General features: G+C 39.6%; 1 protein-coding gene across 1 annotated transcript in view; it reads right to left on the reverse strand.

Moving 5' to 3' along the window:
* Positions 1 to 22,704, reverse strand: part of nlgn4xa (neuroligin 4 X-linked a) — a 159,568-nt gene that overhangs the window by 24,747 nt on the left and 112,117 nt on the right. Inside the window, exons 4-5 of the mRNA XM_036134058.1 lie at positions 16,373 to 16,558; positions 7,865 to 8,654 (exon numbers count right to left, since the gene is read on the reverse strand). Coding sequence (XP_035989951.1) covers positions 7,865 to 8,654; positions 16,373 to 16,558 — 976 coding nt within the window. The remainder of the gene's footprint in view (positions 1 to 7,864; positions 8,655 to 16,372; positions 16,559 to 22,704) is intronic.

Consider the following 22,704-nt stretch of genomic DNA (forward strand, 5'->3'; position numbering starts at 1 on the left):
CACACATTGAGGAGCAAAATATGATTTACAGTAGGCAATATTTACCTTGGCTGTAAAAAGAACAGAACCATTTTTTCTCATTAAAGTTAAAATTTTCCAGTGTTAAGTCTGTGATTATCACAAAATGCACTTACATTTGCTGAATAGTAGAATGATGGGACCCTTTTAGTTAACCATGTATTACCTTCTTCAAATTCAGAAGTTTTCACATATTTCCTCCCTATTAAGTAGAAAAAGCCTTTAAACTTGATCCAAATGATACAGTTTTCTTCCACAAGCTTACTTCCACACACTATTTCAGCTCTGCCCACAAATGACTGAGGTCCCAGAGAACACCAGTCCCTCTTGTGGCAAAGGCACCCCCACAGCATGATGCTACCACAACTGTAGCTCAGTTATCCTGCATCTTGTAAGCTTCCACCTTTTCCCTCCAAATTAATTGATAGTCAGAATGTCTAAACAAACACCTCCGTTTTATATCCATTAGCCCACAGGACATGTCTCACAAAAATTATCATCTCCCTGACCAGTTTGGTGGCTTGATATTCACATGCCATTTATATATGTGGACATTTTGAGGAGGGATGAACAAGATTCATGAAGGGCCTCGGTTCTCCACCTGATATCTTGAATTTTTTCCCCATGATGCCACAAAAGGGAGCAGAGTATTAGAGAGGGTGCCTTAAAATATAATATGTTCTTGATGTATCTTAGACTTCATTAATGAAGTATTTAGAATAATAATTGTATCTGAATTTAAAGAAGCTAATCAAGAATTCTCTCTCATTATTCTGGCATTTAGCAAAATGATTATTTAGTTAATTCTGACTTAAAGCAGGAACAGATTAGTCTACTTTATTGTACAACAGAGAATGCTAATCTGTCCTTGCATTGAGATATCGGGTTTCAGCTTTATATGTAATTTAATCTGGTAGATTTATTTTGTTTGTCTCTATTAAAATAGTGCAGTCATTAAAAATAGAAACTGCATATGTCTTTGCAAGTGAACTGAACAAGTGTATTCAATAAATTAAATATTTATTGGCCCCAGCTAATCTATATTTCTGATTACAGCTGCCATTCTCTTTCAAATCTATACTGCCTTTTCTTTGTAGTGAAATGTGACCTGTCGTGATCACAACTGGAGACTTAGTAGCTAGTTGGGGGGACTCGCTGAGAAACAGGAACTCTCCCTGTGATGAATTTGCTTTCAGCAAACACTGTCTTGGCAGTGCATAAAAAAGCAGCGAGAGATAAAGAGCTGTCCCAAAATGTCTGTGAGGAGACCAATCCCCTGCTGATCAGGCATAAATTGAATTGGAGCCAAACAGCAAGCGTTGAAATGCTGCAGACCATTGTGCTGATCAAGACTTTATTTATTCACCTTAAAGTGAATTTTAAGTGCGACTGGGCAGCAAACAACCTGACGCCTAATCTCAAGGTGTGTGTGAAGCAAAGAAACGTGATCCAAATGGAAACAGCGAGAAAATCCTTTTATCAAATCCAGCACCTCGGCAGCACCAGGAGAGGGATTTAATGTGTTTTATTAACCTCCACTTGATCTCTGTGATTCACTGACTAATCACTTAATAGCTAATCATAGCAAAAATATTTCTTGACACCATGTCCCCAAATCCAGGTTTGAAAAATGAATATTAAATTTTGTATGCCTGTGAAGATTCTCAGTCATCCAGGTCATGGTTATTCCAAAAAAGTAAAAAAACAAAACAACTGGACTTTCTTCCGAACTTTGAAGACATTTCGCTTCCTATCCGGGAAGCTTTCTCAATTTACATTACTCCAGACTTTTTGAATTGAGAAGCTGCTCGTCACTTCCTGTTTGCGGTAAAGCTCCGTTGAGCTATGACTCCGTTCAGTCCCTTAGCTCTTAGCAGTAATGATTTTATGGGATTCTTCATAAATAAAATTGATTCCATTAAAAATAAAATAATTGGCATCCTCCCAAAAATGATTACCTTGTCCTTAGTAAGTGGGGCAGCGTTGGAGAACCTGCGCAGTGTCTGAACTGTTTACAAGCAGTAGCGCTTTCTGAGCTATCTAGCTTCATCTAAACCTTCTACCTGTATGTTAGACCCGATCCCAACCAAGTTGTTTAAAGACATATTCCCTCTGATCAGTGGCACTATTTTAGACATGATTAATCTATCCTTGGTAAATGGATATGTACCACAGGCTTTTAAAGTAGCTGTTATTAAAACCTTTACTTAAGAAACCATCTCTTGATCAAGATGAGTTAGTAAATTAATGACCTATATCTAATCTTCTTTTCTTATCTAAAAGTATTGAGAAAGTAGTTGCTAATCAACTTTGTGAATATTTACAAAGTAATGAGGAGTTTCAGTCAGGCTTCAGAGTTTATCATAGCACTGCAACAGCTTTGGTGAAGGTCACCAGTGGTATTCTCATGGCCTCAGATAATGGACTTGTGTCTATACTTGTCCTGTTAGATCTCAGTGCTGCATTTGACACAGTTCATCACAATATTCTCCTACAAAGACTTGAGCATACTGTAGGGATTAAGGGGAAAGGAAAGCATTAGGCTGGTTCCAGTTTGTTCATGTTAATAATAAATCTTCTTCAAACTCTAGGGTCACCTGTGGAGTACCACAGGGTTCAGTCTAATTCTCTTTACTATATATATATATGCTTCCGATCGGCAAAATTATCAGACAGCATGGGATTAATTTCCACTGTTATGCTGATGACACTCAGCTATATTTATCCATAAATCCTGATGAATCCATTCAAGTACTTCAACTGCAGTCATGTCTTGATGACATCAAAAGCTGGATGACTTTAAATTCCCTGCACTTAAATTCTGACAGAAGTTGTAATCTTTGAACCAGTCCTCAAAAAATAAACTTCTTAATCAACCACTTAATCTGGATGGCATTAACTTGGCCTCTGGTAATAAAGTAAAAACTCTTGCTGTTATTTTCGACCAAGACATGTCATTTAAATCCCATATTAAACAGGTTTCAAGAGTTTCCTTTTTTCACCTCAGGAATATCGCCAAAATTAGAAACATTCTGTTTAGGGGTGATGCTGAAAAACTAGTCCATGCATTTGTTAATTAAAGGCTGGACTATTGTAATTCTTTACTATCAGGAAGTCCACAAAATGCAGTTCAAAGTCTTCAGCTGATCCAAAATGCTGCAGCAAGAGTTGTGATGAAAATCAACAAGAGGTATCATGTTTCTCCAATTTTAGCTTCCTTCCATTGGCTTACTGTTAAATCAAGAATAGAATTTAAAATTCTTCTTTTAACGTATAAAGCCCTTAATAATCAAGCTCCATCATATATCAGAACTCTGATTACCCCGTATGTTCCTAACAGAGCACTTCACTCTCAGACTGCAGGTCTGCTGGTGGTTCCTAGAGTCTCTAAAAGTAGAATGGGAGGCAGATCATTTAGTTATCAGGCTCCTCTCCTGTGGAATCAACTCCCAGTTTTTGTCCGTGAGGCAGACACCCTGTCTACTTTTAAGACTAATCTTAAAACTTTCCTTTTTGACAAAGCTTATAGGTAGAGTGGGGTTATAGAGTTACAGTTTTGCATTGCTTGTCGTCATTTCAGCTTTTAACTTTTTGTTTTCTCTCTTTTTTCTACACCTGGTCTGACGTTCTGTCAGCTGTGACATCATCCAGGGAAGACAGATCACCCGCTATTACCATCTAATGTAGAACAGATTACTGGATCAATGTGTGCATCTGTGCTTTTTTCTGTCTTGTTGTGTCTCTGCTCTGTCTTCTGTAACCCCCAGTCGGTCGAGGCAGATGACCGTTCATACTGAGCCCGGTTCTGCTGGAGGTTTTCCTACCCATTGATGGGGAGTTTTTCTTTCCGCTGTCGCTTCATGCTTGCTCAGTATGAGGGATTGCTGCAAAGCCATGGACAATGCAGACGACTCTCCCTGTAGCTCTACGCTTCTCCAGGAGTGAATCCTGCTTGTCGGGACTTTGAAGCAATTAACTGTTTCCCTTATATAGGACATTTTTGACCAATCTGTATAATATGATTGAATTTGACTTTGTAAAGTGCCTTGAGATGACATGTTTCATGAATTGGCGCTATATAAATAAAATTGAATTGAATTGGATTGAAAGCTTTCGAGATAGGAAATGAAACATCTTATAACTTCAGAAAAAAAGTCCAGTTTGTTTTTTACTTTTTTGGAATATTAAATTCTATTTTAGCCAACATTTAGCAAGTAATATCATTCATCGAGAGGCTTCTGGAGCTCTGATTTAATAGACATCTCATTGTCTGCTTAAGTTAGACCTTACATTGCCTAGGCTGTCTTAGAAAACTTCAGTTTTTCCATTTTAGAAATACAACTTCTCCAACTTGCATTGAAGTATTAGGAGGTGTAACATTCAACAAGAGTTGTAAGATTCCCTGCGTGTATCAGGACTTAATAAAACTCAACAGCTCCTAAAAATGATTTAAATCTAACCTCAAGTCAAACATGAAAAAAGATAAGTCCACCCCATGGTTCAACGGCTTGCAGAAGGGCTTTTGAAACTTGAAATCAATGTTTTCTGTATTAGTTCATCAGTCAGGCCACTTGTGTCATTTCTTCCCTAAGCAATGAGGCTCTTATAGCCTCACGTCTGACTCTATAATCCTTAAACACCTCTTCTTTGGTCTCATCTTTGTCCAGAAGTATTGTCTTCATTCAGATGCAGTTTTGTAATCCTAGGTCATGCTGTTAGATTTTGCTTTTTTCTAGAGAGAAGAGGCTTTCCCCTTCAACCCTTTTTTTAAAGAATAAAAAGAGCCCTTCTTGTCCAGTCTTTTGGCCTTTAGCATGCTAGTTGTGATTCCCAACCATGGTCCTCAAGCACCCCTGTCCTGCATGTTTTAAGTGTCTTCTTGTTGCCACGCACATGACTTAAATGAATGGATGATTAAGAGGCTGCAATACTTGAAGGCTGCAGAGGAGGTCATGCAGTTCTTTGAATCAGGTGATATGGAACAGAGACATGTCAGCTACGGAGAGATCCAGCAGGTACCTTAGATTTTTTGCTATGAGAAAGTTGTTTAGAGATGGTCTCATGGCGCTTTCTAGGATGATGGGCATCAGCAAATTGTCTGACTTATGTTCCTGCTGATGTCTTTCCTTCTAGGTATTGTGTTAACACAACTGCAGGCTGCAGATAAGCAAACTGCCAAAACTGCTGATAATCAGTCAATCAAGTGCATTTGATTAGCAGCACCTGGCTGCAGCATTCCCTTTTATTTACACACAATATTTTTATATATATATATATATATATATATATATATATATATATATATATATATATATATATATATATATATATATAGCTGCACAGAAATGTATTAAATGAATGAATAAGCAAACTTATATTTAAAAGGATTTAAACGTGTCAGTAATTTACCGTATGCATCATGGGATAACTACATGTTTAAATTCAATAGACCCCTTGCATCTGACGTCACAGTCACGTGATCGGGGGTGCGCGCCTCCATCTTGGTGGGCACGCTAGCCTGACAGCCCGTCTACTACATGACAAAACGGGTGATTTAGAGCGTACTTTTAGTTAGTTTATTTTTGGAATCTAAGCAATGCTTACGACTTGTTGTGCTCCCGGTTGCACAGAGAGGCATTCCAAATCGTTGGATGTACGTTTCTGTCGTTTACCAAAGGATGAGGAAAGAAGAAAGAAATTGATATTTTCAATGAAAAGAGCGCAGGCAGACACTCCCAATGGACTGGGGGAGCCAACATACTACGAGAGAATTTGCAGTCTACACTTCATCTCCGGTAAATACAACTTAATTCGGCTCTATTCATTGTTCTACTTAAATAGCGGCGGAGGGGAGGTGGCGATCGCTACACGAGCCGGAGAAGCGGCCCGTGTAGCGATCGCTACAGCAGCCGCTGCTGTCTGAAGCAGCAGACAGCGGCGGCTCTCCGGCCCGTGTAGCGATCGCAACACGGGCCGGAGAGCCGCCGCTGTCTGGAGCAGCAGGAAGCGGGTGCTGCTCCAGACAGCGGCGGCTGCGGCGGCTGCTGTACCGATCGCTACACGGGCCGGAGAGCCGCTGTTGCTGCTGTAGCCGCCGCTGTCTGGAGCAGCACCCGCTTCCTGCTGCTCCAGACAGCGGCGGCCCTCCGGCCAGTGTAACGATCGCCACCTCCCCTCCGCCTGTTCACGGGCGCTAGTACTTCTGTGTTTACGCTGCAATGTCGCCGACACCCCCACCCATTTTAACAAGACAAAAACACCTAAATAATCCGTAGAGAGTGATGTTTTTTTTTTAACCTACCGGGCGGGTCTTCCTTTCTGCTTTGTGCTGTTGCACAAACATGTCTGAACATCCATCCATCCATTTTCTGACCGCTTAATCCCTCATGGCGTCGCGGGCGTTTGCTGGAGCCTTTTTCCAGATAAAAAAATAATTGCAGCCGTCCAGTGGTTTCAGGGGCTTTCGTGCTCTCTTGTCCGTACTGGCCTGCGTGTTTATAAAGCAGCTGTGTCGCGGTACGAAACCCTTGGCCAGCATTTCACAGACTCGCTCCGTCCCTTCAGGCTTTTGCTGTGTGGATCTGGCAATCTGATCCCATCAACCATCAACTTACTCTTAAAACGATCTTGTGATACGTTATCTAAAGAAGAAAAATACCTGGAGAACTCGTCATTTCGTCAAATGGCGTGCCAACCAATATGGCCGCCACGCAAGGGGTTCTGGGTAACGGAGTCACGTGGTTGCAAGGGGTCTATTACTAATGAAAATCATCACGTGTTAAAGTCGTGTACAACTTGTTTCAGTGTTGGTTTGTGCTTCCGTCCATCGTGAAATAACTTGTTAACCTTGGCCTTTTAAACAGATTTGTCAAATTAAATCATACTTTAGGAGCGCCAGTCCTAACCACAACCTGACCATGAATTCGAGAAGTGCCACAATTTAATAAAATTAAAATAATAATATATCATATATTAATACAAAATGTAAAAAACAGATACATTGAATTAGCTAAATATATATTATGATTAAATAAAGCAATAATAAACATATTTTATTTTTACTGTCAAGAATTTACTTTATCATATAACATACTTTATTTTTTTTTCTTTATTTGTTCACATTTTTATTGAAATGATCCCCTATTAAACTATTTATTGTATGACCCATTTTCTCAATCACCATGGTGATCTGCTTTTTTTTTTTTAGCATATCCTGCTGGAAGATTTTGTTTTATTGATCGCAAAAATGGACAGAGAAATGTACCTGGACATTCTCGATGAGAATCCGAAAATGAAATGGGAGTGGGTATTTCAGCAAGAAAATGATCCCAAACAGTCAGTTGGTTTCAGAAAGACAAAATGAAGATACCAGAGCAACACAGTCAATCAGCTGATATGAATCCAATTGAAACCGTATCAAAAATCTGAAGAGCAGAGGTAGAACAAGAGGCCTCTCCAGAGTCTTTAAATTTGAAGACAGTTTGTGTGGAAGAATAACTCAAAATTGCACCTGACTGAATCAATGCAGCTAGTTTTTTGATATGGCAGACGTCTTGAAGCTGTCAGTATCAAAACAGGATTTTCTACCAAGTATCAAGTTAGTTCAAGCAAACCTCTTCAATCATATTTTTCCTGTAGTAAATATATATGGAAGAACATAACATATAACCAGAGGCTGGATATTGTAAAGGGTACCACATGTGTAACATGTGTACGAAGAACAAAGGTGACTTGTAGTGGAAATGGATTTTTTTTCTTCCTTTTTTGACAATGATGAAGAGTTGTTTATAGTAAATCACAGTGACAATGGGCAAAAAAGAAGAACGTAACAAAACATAATCCTTACCCTGTTTTGGCAAAATTAGTCCAGTAGGTCATGACGACTGCACTCAGCATCACATCATTCTTTGAAAAGTTGCAGTTAAAAAGATCCGTGGGGCCAATCATGGGGATCCCAAACACATACGGCACCTCGTCACCGTGGGCGGAATCCGCCCAGCTGGGCTTCATGTCACTTTGACAGTGGTGGTAAAAAGCATAGAAGTAGGTGGGTGAGCCGTACTGGGCATGGAGGTCGGCCGTGGCCACAGCTGGTGCCACCCACTGGTGGTCAGTGAAGAGTGCCACGAGGGTCTTGCGACGGGTTTCTGGATTTTCCTTGTCTGCCCAGTCAGTGTACATGAATTTGATGGTCTCCCGCAGGGTGTCCTTTCCCTCTGGGTAGCCATAGAGATGATCCACAAAGTCTGACACTGCAAAGTCAAAATCGTTGGCAGACACGCCATCCTCACTGTCCACAATGCCATCAACAAACTTGAACCCCTCTCCCTGGTTGACCCCCAGCATAATGTCGTAGTTTAGGAACTCCCCTTGCTCCATGAGAATCTGTGGGTCATCTGGGATCACATCTCCATCAATTACAGGCCCAAAAGCAATGTGATACTTTGCAGGCGTGACGTACTGCTCAATCAGCTCCTTGTAGTTTTTCTTTTGCAGGCACTCCACCAGGTCGATGGTGTCCAGCATGTTGCAGCCCACCTTCTCAGCGAGGGATCGGGTGTACTTTGCAGGCTGGTAATTGACGGCCCAGCTGGACAGCGCTGTCCCACTCTGGATGATGGCTTTCTGGAACAGATCTGAGATGGACACGAGTTTCAGTTAAACAGAATGGCAGTGTTAAATAATGGCATTCTTCCTTTAGTGGCTACACACTTTGTCCTAAAGGATGGACATGTGTAAAAATTTATCATTTGGTTGTTTCAGATGATTAGACAAACATAAAATTAGTAAAATAAGCATTTTTCAACCCAGTGTGGCCCTATTTCAAAAAGTAATTACCCTTAAACCTAATGACTGCGAGAGTCACCCTGGGTAGCAGCAACTTCCATAAATATAACCGTTAATGAGTCTTTCACATCACTGTAGAGGAACATCAGCCCCACTCTGCTTTGCAGAATGGTTTTGATTCAACCACATGGAAAGGTCTTTTGAGAATGAATAACCTGTTTGAGGTCATGCTACATTTAATTTAGATTTAAATTTTAACTTTCACGAGGACACTGCAAAATCTTAATTTTGGCGCTCTGGGCCATTTAGAGGTGAACTTGCTGATATGCTTCGGATCATTGTCCTTCTGCCTTATTGCCAATGTGGTGATGGCTGTCAAATTTCCACAATTTTATGTTTGTTATAGTGGGGGTGGGGGGGGGGGACGGGGGATGGGGGGTCTTTCTAGGAGTTTGGCAGCTGAGCCTCTCGTGAATAGACAGGGCCAAAATTAACTTTTTTTATGTTCTTAACACCCTGACAGCAAGAACAAATTGCTTGGTTCTTGCTGAATATGAAGCAGGCTTTAGATGTTTGGTTTTTTTTGCGTCTTCTGTGACCTTGTGGATAATTCAGGGTGGTCTTGGAGTAATTTTGGCAGTGGTAAAGATTTGTCTTATACTGCAAAGGTTCACAACTGTTCCATGTTTTCTTCATTTCTTAATGTAGTTCTGTGCAGTCCCAAAGCCGTAGAAATAATTTAAACAATGATAGATGTCAATGGCCTCTTTTACAAACTATTTCTTTCAAAAACCCACAAAGGCAAACTATCTCTATGCTCCCTGCAAGTAGAGATGCCGATACCCCACATAGCTTTGAGTGAATAAATAATATAAATGACAATGCAGGACAACAGGATGTGTGGAGCAGCATTTATGTCAGAAGCACCATTGCTTCTGAGCTCTCCCCCTACCCCCTACCTTTGTTGGCCAATTGAATGATTGATTGAATTAATTTTCTATAGCTTACCTACTTAATCTGCTGGTCAAAAATAATTTTTCAAACTTGTATATGCTTGTCAACCCTGCTGCAGACTGGTCGCATAAACCAAATCTGATCCCTATATCACTAAATCAACCCCAAAGACAGCTCGCATCTATAGAAGCCAGCCAATGCGTTACTGTTACGCAAGCTAGGAGCGATGACACTTAATGGCAGCCATAACTGCCAAGGATGTAACAACCTGTTATCCAGTTTTAGAGGGGAAATACTTATTCATATAGAAAAAGGGTGGTTTGAATAGCTTTATATAATTTAATGATAAAATATATATTTAAAACCGTTTTGGTATTTACTGGTATTTGGTAGATTAGACTAGGTTTGTCTGATATTAAAAGCTTTCTGATGAATGTGAAATATTGGAGAGAAATATTGAGAGAAGCAAAAAAGATGCAAACTAAACCAAAGAGCCGTCAGCAAGTGTTGTAGTCTCAGATTACTTGACATAGCTAATTTCTGGATGGCAAACTGGATTGAATGCAGACATTTCAACAGTTTTATTGTGCAATATTTTCTTACTATAGCTTGATGTGCTTCCAATCAGCAAATAGGTCACAAGACATTCCGTCTTATTTTTCTTTTTGACAGTTCTATTTATATCCAAACACAGAATGGAGACTCAAGCAGGCTGATTTGAAAAGTATGTTTTCAGCACAGAGCCGGCATTTCCCAGAAGGCCTGTTTAGCTACCATGTGAGCTTTTACTGCCGCCGCTCTCAGTCTGATAGTGAGCTTCAGCTCCACCTCGACTCAGATGTTTACTTCAAAACAGCGCCCACAGAGTGACGGCGAGGTTTCATGACCCTGGCATGTTGATGCACAGGCTGATGATGCTGCTGTTTTCAAGGCAGATTTACAGCGGCTCATCGAGTGACAGAAGCGAATGCAACAAGCCACATTACATTTCTCTGTGATGTACTATGCAGAAAATAAAGGCTTCCTTGCAGGGCATGGGGTGTTTGTTTACGACCGCAGCCCTGAGTACTTCCCCTTCAGAGCATCCAGACTGTTATCTAGATGTAAAGTAAGCCATTTCTGCTCCTGCAACTACACGACACAGAAAAATAAAACAGATCCAAACACTGCAGCACAACAAACACTATTGTTCTCTTTGATCTTCTTCTCCAGGCTCTTGCCCCTTTGGATTACTTTTAAAACGAAGCCAACAGACTTTTACCTGCTATATCAAAAACTTAAATTGGTACAAGAGGGATTTGTTTGTTTTTTTCCACAAAGCCTCCGATCTAGAAGGTAAAATAGATTAAATGCAACGGTTAGGTGGATTTAAAAGATCTCCTCTTTAAAACACAACACAATCCATTTAATCCATTCTTAAGGTTCTGGACTCATTCAATTAAAAATAGAAACACTTTCCTGAATAAAACATGAATATACTGTTGAAATCATATATTTATATCCATACTATAGACAGAAGCCACAGGGCCTTTTTTCCTTGCTGTCTGATATTAAACCTGGATAAAACGTTTCCTGTTTGAGGTCAGTCAGGATTGCCAACATTATTTCCATTAGCTAAATATTAGGATAATGACAGCTTTTGATAAGACCTTTTTATTTATTTTTTTACCATTAATGGGAACCATTCGTTCCCATCCATGTCCTCATTATTTAGTAGAACTGCCTTTTAAACAAAAAACAAAATTGCTGGTATTCTGGAAAACACTGTCCATTAATGTTCACTGAGGGGTTGTGATGGACCCTCCAGAACATGGACTTTGTTGTCCTTCAGCCTCTTTGTAACTAATATCATTGTATGCTGAGGAACATTGCCCTGTAGGAAGACACAATTGTGTCCAAGCTTTAAGTTTGTGGCTGATGTCCTGAGATTTTGATTCAATATTTGCACATAATGCTCTGTACTCATGATGCATCTGTTTTGTTACGTGCACCAGTTCCATTAGCAGCAAAACAACCCCACAGTATGATGCTGTCACCTTCACAATTACTACTTACAGCATGAATGCTGAGGTCAGGCTTTTAGGTTTATATCCAGACGCTGTGTTGAGCTGAGCTCCAAAGGAAGCAGCAGTGGTAAGACACATAAACTTCTGGAGTGGAAACAACTTAGAGAATTTCTTTTTTTTAAATTGTCCGAAACAGCAGAGCTTCACAATAAATAAGAAACATGTGTCTTGTTTGCCAGATTTAAAGTTGTAACAAACACTATATTAGTACTCTTCTCATAAATATAAATATTACTGCTGTCAAGTTACCACAGGCTGTGGTGTGGTGAGCTCGTCCTTATTCCATGTAGTTCACAAAATAGTAAATAATTTGGACATTAAAACTGTATTGTTGATTAACTGTTTTTCTTTTTAATTCTATTATAAGCTCAAGCACTCATGTATTAAATAAATGAAATAATATGAGTATGATTGTTTTTAATGAAATAAATGTGTTAGAATCTTTATGCATAGACAGACTGAAAGGAGAAGCATGTCTGAACATGTTCATTGAAGGATGTGAGGCTAGCCTGTACTTGGTAGTAAAGGCTGTTGAACGAAAGGCCATAGATGAAGCTTGTTGACTGGAATTGGCCCCGAATGAGGAAGAGGCTATTGCTCACACCAACGGTTTTCAAAGCACATAAAAAACAGGTTTGGCCGCTCAGGGCTCAGTCCTCATCACAGAAGACAAGTCACACGAAGCAGAAGAAAGAAGAAAGTCAGGATGGAGATTCAAGTTGTGAGCCTTTGTGAGCAGGACATCTTCAGAGCGTTGCTCTGATGTCCAGAGGAGGAAAGTTCTTCATTTGATCAACTCCTTTACACAAGAAACAGAGTCACCTTAGGATTCTATCTGTGGAATGGGTCAGTCTGGTTCCCAACATTTGGGATTTTTGTATTTGCTTGATTCCGCTGTTACTAATTCTCAGCTAAAGCATACCAATTAAAGAAGCATATAAAAATTATATTAGACTTTGTGGACATTCGATTTATCGAGTCACTTTTTTATTGAGTTCTTTAAGGGTTGTAAAACAGACGCTGCATGGTTCTAGAAATATTTAGAAGGTCTTCAAAGGTTGCCTGTAGCCAAACTTCATAAACAACATCCTTGAAACATTCTGACTTTCTAAAACTTAACCAGTCCATTAACAAGTGTAGGTAAAAATGTAGGTTTAACTTAGGCGGTGGACAGGAAATAGATGGCCTCAGACTACTAGGTTGCCATACTTGTCTACTGGGTGAAAAAAGGTGTGGCCTTAGGAGGGACGTGGTTAGTAGATCGGATGTGTCGTAATTATCTAGCTAGGAAGGTCTCATAGGAACTCTAAACAGGGTAATATTCACTAGGTTAAGAGATCTTTAGAACCCTAGCTAGTTTGAGCTTTAACCTAAAATACAGAAGGATGAAGGAGGGGGTTTAGTTCAAGTCCAACAACAACACTACTACAACTCTCCCTGCTGTTTGGGCAACAGGGCAATATACATGGTGCTTCTCCAGATATTTGAAAGGAAATGGCCTTCAACTTTATCAATGTCTTCAGGAAAAAAATAATTTCTTATTGTATTTGATTTATTAAAATGCCCTGCAGCTAAGGTGTATACTGTTAATCTGGTTATCTGTGGAGAACAAAAGATAAGTAAAACCAGTAAAATTATAATATTTGAAAGATGTAAAACATCTTTTTGACAGAATTCAGAACATACTGTTACCTATAAATTTATTCTATGCCCTCTTGAGAAAGTAGTTGCTAATCAACTATGTGAACATTTACAAAGTAATGACCTACTTGAGGAGTTTCAGTCAGGCTTCAGAGCTCATCATAGCACTGAAACAGCTCTGGTGAAGGTCACCAATGATATTCTCATGGCCTCAGATAATGGACTTGTGTCTATACTTGTCCTGTTAGATCTCAGTGCTGCATTTGATACAGTTGATCACAATATTCTCCTACAAAGACTTGAGCATACTGTAGGGATTAAGGGAAAAGCATTAGGCTGGTTTAAATCTTATCTGTCGGACAGATTCCAGTTTGTTCATGTTAATAATAAATCTTCTTCAAACTCTAGGGTCACTTGTGGAGTACCACAGGGTTCAGTCCTTGGACCAATTCTATTTACTATATATATGCTTCCCATTGGCAAAATTATCAGACAGCATGGGATTAATTTCCACTGTTATGCTGATGACACTCAGCTATATTTATCCATAAATCCTGATGAATCCAATCAGTTACTTCGACTGCAGTCATGTCTTGATGACATCAAAAGCTGGATGACTTTAAATTCCTGCATTTAAATTCTGACAAGACAGAAGTTGTAATCTTTGGCCAGAGTCTTCAAAAAATAAAGTTCTTAATCAATCCCTTAATCTGGATGGCATTAACTTGGCCTCTGGTAATAAGTTAAAAATCTTGGTGTTGTTTTCGACCAAGACATGTCATTTAAATCCCATGTTAAACAGGTTTCCAGAGTTTCCTTTTTTCACCTCCGGAATATCGCCAAAATTAGAACATTCTGTCCAGGAGTGATGCTGAAAAACTAGTCCATGCATTTGTTACTTCAAGGCTGGACTATTGTAATTCTTTACTATCAGGAAGGTCCACAAAATGCAGTTCGAAGTCTTCAGCTGATTCACAAATGCTGCGGCAAGAGTTCTGATGAAAATCAACAAGAGGGATCATATGTCTCCAATTTTAGCTTCCCTTCATTGGCTTCCTGTTAAATCAAGAATAGAATTTAAAATTCTCCTTCTAACGTATAAAGCCCTTAATAATCAAGCTCCATCATATATCAGAGCTCTGATTACCCCGTATGTTCCTAACAGAGCACTTCGCTCTCAGACTGCAGGTCTGCTGGTGGTTCCTAGAGTCTCTAAAAGTAGAATGGGAGGCAGATCCTTTAGCTATCAGGCTCCTCTCCTGTGGAACCAACTCCCAGTTTTGGTCCGTGAGGCAGACACCCTATCTATTTTTAAGACTAATGTTAAAACTTTCCTTTTTGACAAAGCTTATAGTTAGAGTGGCTCATACCCTGAGCTATCTCTATAGTTGTGCTGTGATAGGCTTAGGCTGCTGAGGACATCAGGGTCTAATTTTCTCACTCTACTGATTTCTACTGTTCTTCAGTCTACTGTTCTCCAGTTTTGCATTGTAATTACATTGAAATGACTGTCGTCATTTCAGCTTTTAACTTTTTGCTCTCTCTCTTTTTCTTCATAGTAGGTACACCTGGTCTGGCGTTCTGTTAACTGTGACATCATCCAGAGAAGACGGCTCACCCGCTACTTCCATCTAATGTAGAACAGATTACTAGATCAATGTGTGCTTCTGTGCTTTTTTTGTTTCTCTTGTTGTGTCTCTGTTCTGTCTTCTGTAACCCAGTCGGTCGAGGCAGATGACCGTTCATACTGAGCCCGGTTCTGCCGGAGGTTTTTCCTTCCCGTTAATGGGTGGTTTTTCTTCCCACTGTCGCTTCATGCTTGCTCAGTATGAGGGATTGCAGCAAAGCCATGTACAATGCAGATGACTCTTCCTGTGGCTCTACGCTTCCCCAGGAGTGAATGCTGCTTGTCGGGACTTTGATGCAATCAACTGGTTTCCTTATTAGGACATTTTGACCAATCTGTATAATCTGACCCAATCTGTATAATATGATTGAACTTGATTTTGTAAGTGCCTTGAGATGACATTTTTCATGATTTGGCGCTATATAAATAAAATTGAATTGAATTGATGTGTTGGTTTAATGAATAACTTTAAGTCACAGATTTTTGATTGTTTGAAATATTTTCTTTTAATTTTAAATATTAAATATTATTTACGTGATATCGATATATCATTCTCCTGTTGACTCTGACTGCTTATCTGTTTTTTTTTTCAGAATCAGAATCAGAAATACTTTAATAATCCCAGAGGGAAATTACTGTTTCAGTACAACCGGCATCACATACAACACAAATATTACAGGGGGAGACGAGGCCATGCTGCCAAGGACATCGCTTACACGGTGCCCACAGGGCGCTGCCATTACTCTGTGGAAAGATAGGGGCCACAATAGAGGGAGGAAAAAACACATATTTCAAACTTTATCCTAATACAGAATACCGTTTGAGATATCAAAAGGCTCGGCATGAGAAGCACAAATAAGACGAGACACATAAAAGCAGAAAGGTTAACATTGGAGACTAGTCGCGTGTAAGTTCATGTTTTTGTGAGCATCAGTTATGTGTGTCTGTTTGGGTGAAGTGTTGATATTTCTGTGAACACTCTCCAGAGGCCAATTTTTCTTATGTGTTTATGTGATCAAGTTTTTTTCATTACCAGAGTTTTATCAAATCTTGCAATTTTCTAAAGGCTGTGGCATAAGATATTTAAAAAGTCTCAGCGTTTGGTGCCCTGAGGCAGCATCTGTCCATACCACTAAGCAAAACCTTTATGCTTTTTATAGATGTTTGTGCTCTGCAACTCTGTATAAGTAGGGTGAAAAAATGCAGATTCAAAAGTCAGCTCTGATTTCATATGTAAATGTTGCTGTGCTTTGAGATGGAAATTCATAGCAAAACTTACCTTCTGAGTAATGCGACAGGCAGAGCAGGCTGACGCACGACGCTCCAGCCCCCGAGCCAAAAATGGTCACTCTTTTCGGGTCCCCTTTGAAGGCATGGATGTTTTCTTTGATCCACCTGAGAGCCTGAATCTGATCCAGAAGACCGTAGTTCCCCTTGGCTGCTTGGTCACCTGTGCTTAGAAAACCTGAAACGATGATAATAAAGAAAAAGATGAATAGATGTTATTTGTTTTAGCACTCAGTGATAGGTTAAAGCTTTTAATGTTTGTGATATTTGCAAAAAAATAGTTATTTTTCTGGTGATTGGAACACCCTGTAAACAAGAGCTAAACAGTTTAATATAGCGATTGAATAACTTAATGTAAGCTATAAGCTCTTTGGTAATACTGGCTGGCTCTTTTTAGTCATGGTAAAAAAAACATTTTCAACTATCAATCTAATATTGGGGGAGAGTATTTAAACCCTTGCTGTCCCCACGTGATCTAACAGATGCTGGTGATCCAATGGATCTGAGGACTTGGGGGATAACAGTGTGTGTTCTCACAATGCGTGGAAAAAAAGACATCGGCAATCACCTGGAGAAGCATTTTTTTGCACATTTATTTGCAAAAGATATAAGGCTTTGGGTGACTGTGGCTTGATCGGTTGAGTAGTTGTCTTACAATCAGAAGGTTGTGGGTTCAATTCCAGCTTCCCCTTGCCACATGTCAATGTGCCCCTGGGCAAGGCACTTAAACCCAAGTTGCCTACCGAGCTGCGTCTCGGTGTATAAATGTTAGTGTTAGTGAGAGCGACTGGGTGAATGTGGCTATAGTGTACAGCGCTTTGGGTGGTCAGCATGACTGGAAAAGCGCTATATAAGTTCAGTCCATTTACCATAAGCTATATCTCAAAGTTTTTTAAAGGAGAAGTCCAGTCAACAAGGAAAGATCAGTGGATCATTAGCTATACCACGTCCGTGGTGATTTAATGAATTTAGCGTTAATCAATAAGAAAATAAAAGCATACATTGTCGTCTCGATCACCATATTTGGGCAATAATGACCACCCGACATCACATCCTGTGACGTAATGTTGCGGTAAGGCACTCCGCTCTACAAGCTAATTCAATAGGAACTGTTGTACACAGCTGCGATCAACAACAATTATTTTGGATTTCGAGAAGACTTCACCATTGAAATTCAAGAGCGCTATTGTTGAAGCAACAATGCCCATGTGCATGGCAGTTGGATGTTCCAATACATCGGGTAAAAGTGAAAAAAAAAAAAACATTACTTTTGCAATTCATGATCCACCACAGGCTCTTGTTGGATTGCCTATTTGAAGAAGGAGGGTTTACCATCGAACGTCTGGCCAGTGAAAAAACAATTCATCTATAGCCAACATTTCAAAGAAGAATATCTTCAAGATGACATGAGAGCGAGAATTTTCGGTAGGTTTTTCTTTTTTATAATGTAGAATTTGCCGGGACATTTGTTTACCCGACTAGAGGGGCGGAGTGATACAACACACTTGGAAAGAATGCTCACTGTTGCGAAGCCCACTTATTTTATGCAAGTTTGGTCTTCTTTTTTCTAAAGTTGCTTGCTTTGTGAGTTGCGGGGTGCAGTTTTTTGGGCTTGTTTCTGAAAGTGAAGTCGCTTGTTCGAGCTCTAAACTAAGTGACGCTGAACTATTATTTGTTGTCTTTTTATGCCTCTAAAATGTAAAATTAGTATTACTTTAAACTGAAATGCTTAATAACATGTCTATCTTTGTTTAAGAGGTTAAAACATTTTTTCGCCATGAAAACGGATATTTATTTACAAGGGGACAGATTGGGACATTGGGACTTGCTCGACAGCCGATCCAGCAATCTGAAGTCACAAACGGGAAGTGGCAGTTCAGTTCTTCACCAAGATGGATGCCTCCATAAAAGCATATTCAATTGGAAATTACTCTTAATTAAAAAGCTTATCATTTTTTGAACAGTATGTAATAATTTTATATTTAAAGTACTTTCAGCAGTTTGAATTCTGATTTTGACAGGGACTTCTCATTTAAATCACCCAACATACACTGAGAATTACTATTCACATGCAGAATATGTCTTCTCTGGTGTTTACATCCTAGCAGATTCACCTAATGGTCAGACCATGCAATGCTTAAAGCGATTGAGCTCCAAACACTGGATTTCCATCTCTCTAATGTTGGATTTTTTTATGTTTAGCCCATTGGTTCTGTCTATATTGAGGGTAAACACTGAAAGTAACCTAATTAGCCCATTTGATTATACCTAAACTTTTTTCAGCTGCCTTTAGTCCTTATCTATGTGGTGTTTTATGCCAGTTTTATGTAGTTTAGATGGAAGTCAACATTGTCTTTTCAATGACCATTCAACAAAACTTTCCTAGGTGCCCAGGTTTCAGTAAAGATGTTGACCAATAAAGTTCATGATAATTGAGTTAGAGTAAGAATGAACACGGATGGTTTGATTGAAATTTGTCAACAGGACAATAGGTAAATGGGTAGGTAGTTATTTTGATTTTGCATATATTTCTAATGTAGGTATCAATAAACAAAAGAATTGGGGACATCTATCCATTTTTGAGTGTTGGATCAAAATACTGATTGTATAAGGAAATCAAATATACCACATCTAGAGCAAGAGGACTGAAAAATATAAGAACCAACATATCACAGACCAGTCAAAGTCCAAATCGCAATCTGATTGAACTGCAGGGCCAAATATCTACAAACCTCAATGACCTCAAGCAATGTTGTAGTAAAATGTGGGTCAAAATTCACCCACAAACATGCCATTGACTAATACAGTATAATTTTACTGAGAGTTATTGCTGCCAACAGTAGTTCAACAAGCTGTTTAATGTTTTTTTTTCCCATTGGCAATCATCGATAAAATCATAAATTTTATGAATAATATGTTTGAAATAAATGAATGGAAATGGGAAATGACGCTTGTATGGACAAGGACTGATTTAATAGAAGTTTGACTCTATTTAACTGCAATAAAAAAACTCTGAGCTAAAGCCACCTGAGTCAAAGGCTTCTAATTCCCTTTTATTAAATTTATAAACACCCACAAACCTTTCAAGAATTCTTTTTCATGCAATAAAGTAGTTCCGGACAAAATAAATAGCTTCCTACAATTTAAACAATCCTTCCCAGACTGATGTCACTGAATTTGTTTCTCATCTGTTCTTGAAGATGTTAGATGGACAGTGCATGATGATACATTTCTGTTTAAGATTGTTTAGCCTATTTCATGTTATCAGACAGGTTCTGTTTCAATAATTTCAGGCCCGGGGGGAAGATGAACCCAGCTCTGCATCATCATCTGAAGACAGCTTTTTGTGCTGACTCAGTTTAACCGCCTCTGACATTAACAATTTGAAGGTCTAAACATTTAACTGCGATCTTAAAAAAAAAAAAAAAAAAAAAACGGTAATAAGACAAAGCCTTATAGGATGAACTATTTGTTTTTATCTTCACTGTATAAATCGCAAAGCTACCTTTGTACTTCATCACACCTCGTCTGAGTGGCTCTATAATGACATGTAAGACAATAAAATGTGGTAATACACATGCTGTCTGGCTGTTCCAAGTATCAACAGCCAAGTGGGGAAGTATGCTAATTTAATTGTACCCATTGCACCAGAAAAGGTTGCCCAGTAGGCACCCCAGCCAGGCTGACTGGCCAAGCAGCAGCCTCATCATTCCAAAAACTTGTTTAACAAATTAGCAAATACCACTAAACCCATTAAGTGGCTTTCTAAATCGTACCACAGAGGGTTCCTGGCTGCACCTCCCTGCCAAGCCTGGCAGCGACAGCCCGGTCGCTGTGAGCTAACCAAGACCGAGGAAGTGTAAATGACAAATGGAATGAAAAATGACTTTGCAAGAATGCAGGGAAGAAGGAAAATAGGTAGCCTGTGGCTCTTTGATACACCACAGATCTAGTTTGTCATGGTGAGATGGAGGGAATGATGGGACGAGGAGGGCAAGGGTGGGGGGGATTAAAGGCTGATGGCATCCTCCTAGACCCTGCAGGATGGCCCTGAAGCTGCTCTCCCCTTCAAGACCCCTTTCAAGCCCCCCTCAGACTTTCATTTCGCTGCTCTCTTTTTCTCTTCCTTCACATCCCTCACCTCAAAGGAGCCAAAGAGAGAAGCATGCTTAGAGGCACTCCTCAGGAGGTGTGAAGATTAGTCAAAGATTCATTTCAAAGCAGCATGTTCTCGAAATAGACTACTCGTATAACTGTCTGCTGCCACAGACATCCCAAAGAAAACCATTAAGCAAAGGGGATCAAAAAACAGTACACATAACCTTTATACGGAGATTCGACTCGTTTTAATCAGCGTCAAATATGTACACATTTACCTAAATGTTTAAATAAGTGGTTTTGAAAGGTACAGAATGTCTTTTAAACCATTTCTGCCTCAATTTATCGACAATTTGTTAAAAAAATATTTATTTTTTACATTTTTGTCATCACGCAGAGGCTAAATTATGTCGAGACGGGTTGTTCAAATATTGCACATGTAAAAGATTTATATGTTGGTATTTAATATGCAGATGAGCTAAATTAGGTATCATTGGATATAACTCTGACTGCTAGATGACAGTAAAATGATCACAATATGATCCATGGTATGAAATAGTTTCAGGCTAATTTGCTTAATTTGACATGACCAAGGCTCATTTACTTCTAGTTTGGTGATTGGCTACTGCTGGTACTTCCTTTTTTGCGGCAAAAAAATAGAAAGAATTTGGCAGCACTAATTGGACTGACAAAAATCAAATGGAAGTTCAAGAAACCCAGTGAAGATTTATGAGTAGCATTCATAGATTCAAGCTAGAATGTTCAGAAGGGCATTTGGAGAACATTTTGTAACAAATACTGATTCCAAAGTCATGAGTCAAAAACAGCTGTATATAATTATTTATACATAGTTTTCACCTGCAGATAATATAGGAGTGGTAGAGATTCATGGAAACAACCCAGAAACCACCAAGTCTAAAGCCTATGATGTCTACCAAGGGGAAACGGCTTGGACACCAGTAAAGACAATGCATTTTTCTGGACTGAGAGGGTGACAAACAAGAAAGACCAACTGCTGGGAATGGTATTGGCACTACAATGCTGCAGGGCTTTTGCAATGCTAGTGGTCCTGGTGCACTGCACATTCAATAATTAAACATAAGTACCATTAGATTTTACCAGTTCCCCTTAAACCACCAGAAACACACAATATGGTTATGGAGTACTAATAATTTTTGAAATGGCTAACATTAAGCTTCTGGAAGAGTATTCACAATCCTCCTTGTGTTAAATGGTAAATGGCTTGTACTTGTTAGCGTTTTAACTAGTCTTGACGACCTCCAAAGTGCTTCACACTACAGTTCAGTCATTCACCCATTCACACACACATTCACACCCTGACGGTGGTGAGCTATGTAAGTAGCTACACTGCCCTGGGGCACACTGACAGAGGCGAGGCTTCCATGCACCGGCGCCACGGGCCCTCTGACCACCCCCAGCAGGCAATGCGGGTAAAGTGTCTTGCCCAAGGACACAATGACATAGACAGTCAGTGTGGGGGATTGAACCGGCAACCCCCCAATTGCAAGACGAACTCCCTAACCTCTGTGCCACGTCGCCCCTGATCATGTTGAAAATATAATTAGAACAGATTCTGCATCAATAAACCAGTTCATTGTTATTGTTTTGATGCGGGTTTGTTGCACATGCGCGCCGGACTGGTAGGCAAAAGGCGAACACAATGGCGAACGCAAACAGAGAAACTGACGAGTTCTCCACGTATTTTTCTTCTTTAGATAACGTATCACAAGATCGTTTTAAGAGTAAGTTGATGGTTGATGGTATCAAATTGCCAGATCCACACAGCAAAGCCTGAAGGGACAGAGCGAGTCTGTGAAATGCTGGCCAAGTGTTCAGTACCGCGACATATACAGCTACCTTATAAACACGCAGGCCAGTACACACGAGAGAGCACGAAAGCCATGAAACCACTGGACGGCTACAATTATTTATATCGGGACATGTGCACCAGCAACCCCTGGACCCCATTAGGGATTAAGCGGGTCAGAAATGGATGTATGGATAGATGTTCAGACATGTTTGTGTAACAGCAAAAGCGGAGTCGGACACATGCCGCGGAATGCTCCATCGCTAACATCAGCTCCCCGGGTCTCCACTTGTTTAAATTAGCAGTTCATCATGCTGAAAGCTATGGGCTGATAAGACAAGTGCTGATGAGATTTAATAAAGTACTTAAATGCAATAGAAATATATAATACTCACTTT

This window comes from Fundulus heteroclitus, unplaced genomic scaffold (assembly GCF_011125445.2).
Source record: "Fundulus heteroclitus isolate FHET01 unplaced genomic scaffold, MU-UCD_Fhet_4.1 scaffold_73, whole genome shotgun sequence".
Taxonomy (NCBI): domain Eukaryota; kingdom Metazoa; phylum Chordata; class Actinopteri; order Cyprinodontiformes; family Fundulidae; genus Fundulus; species Fundulus heteroclitus.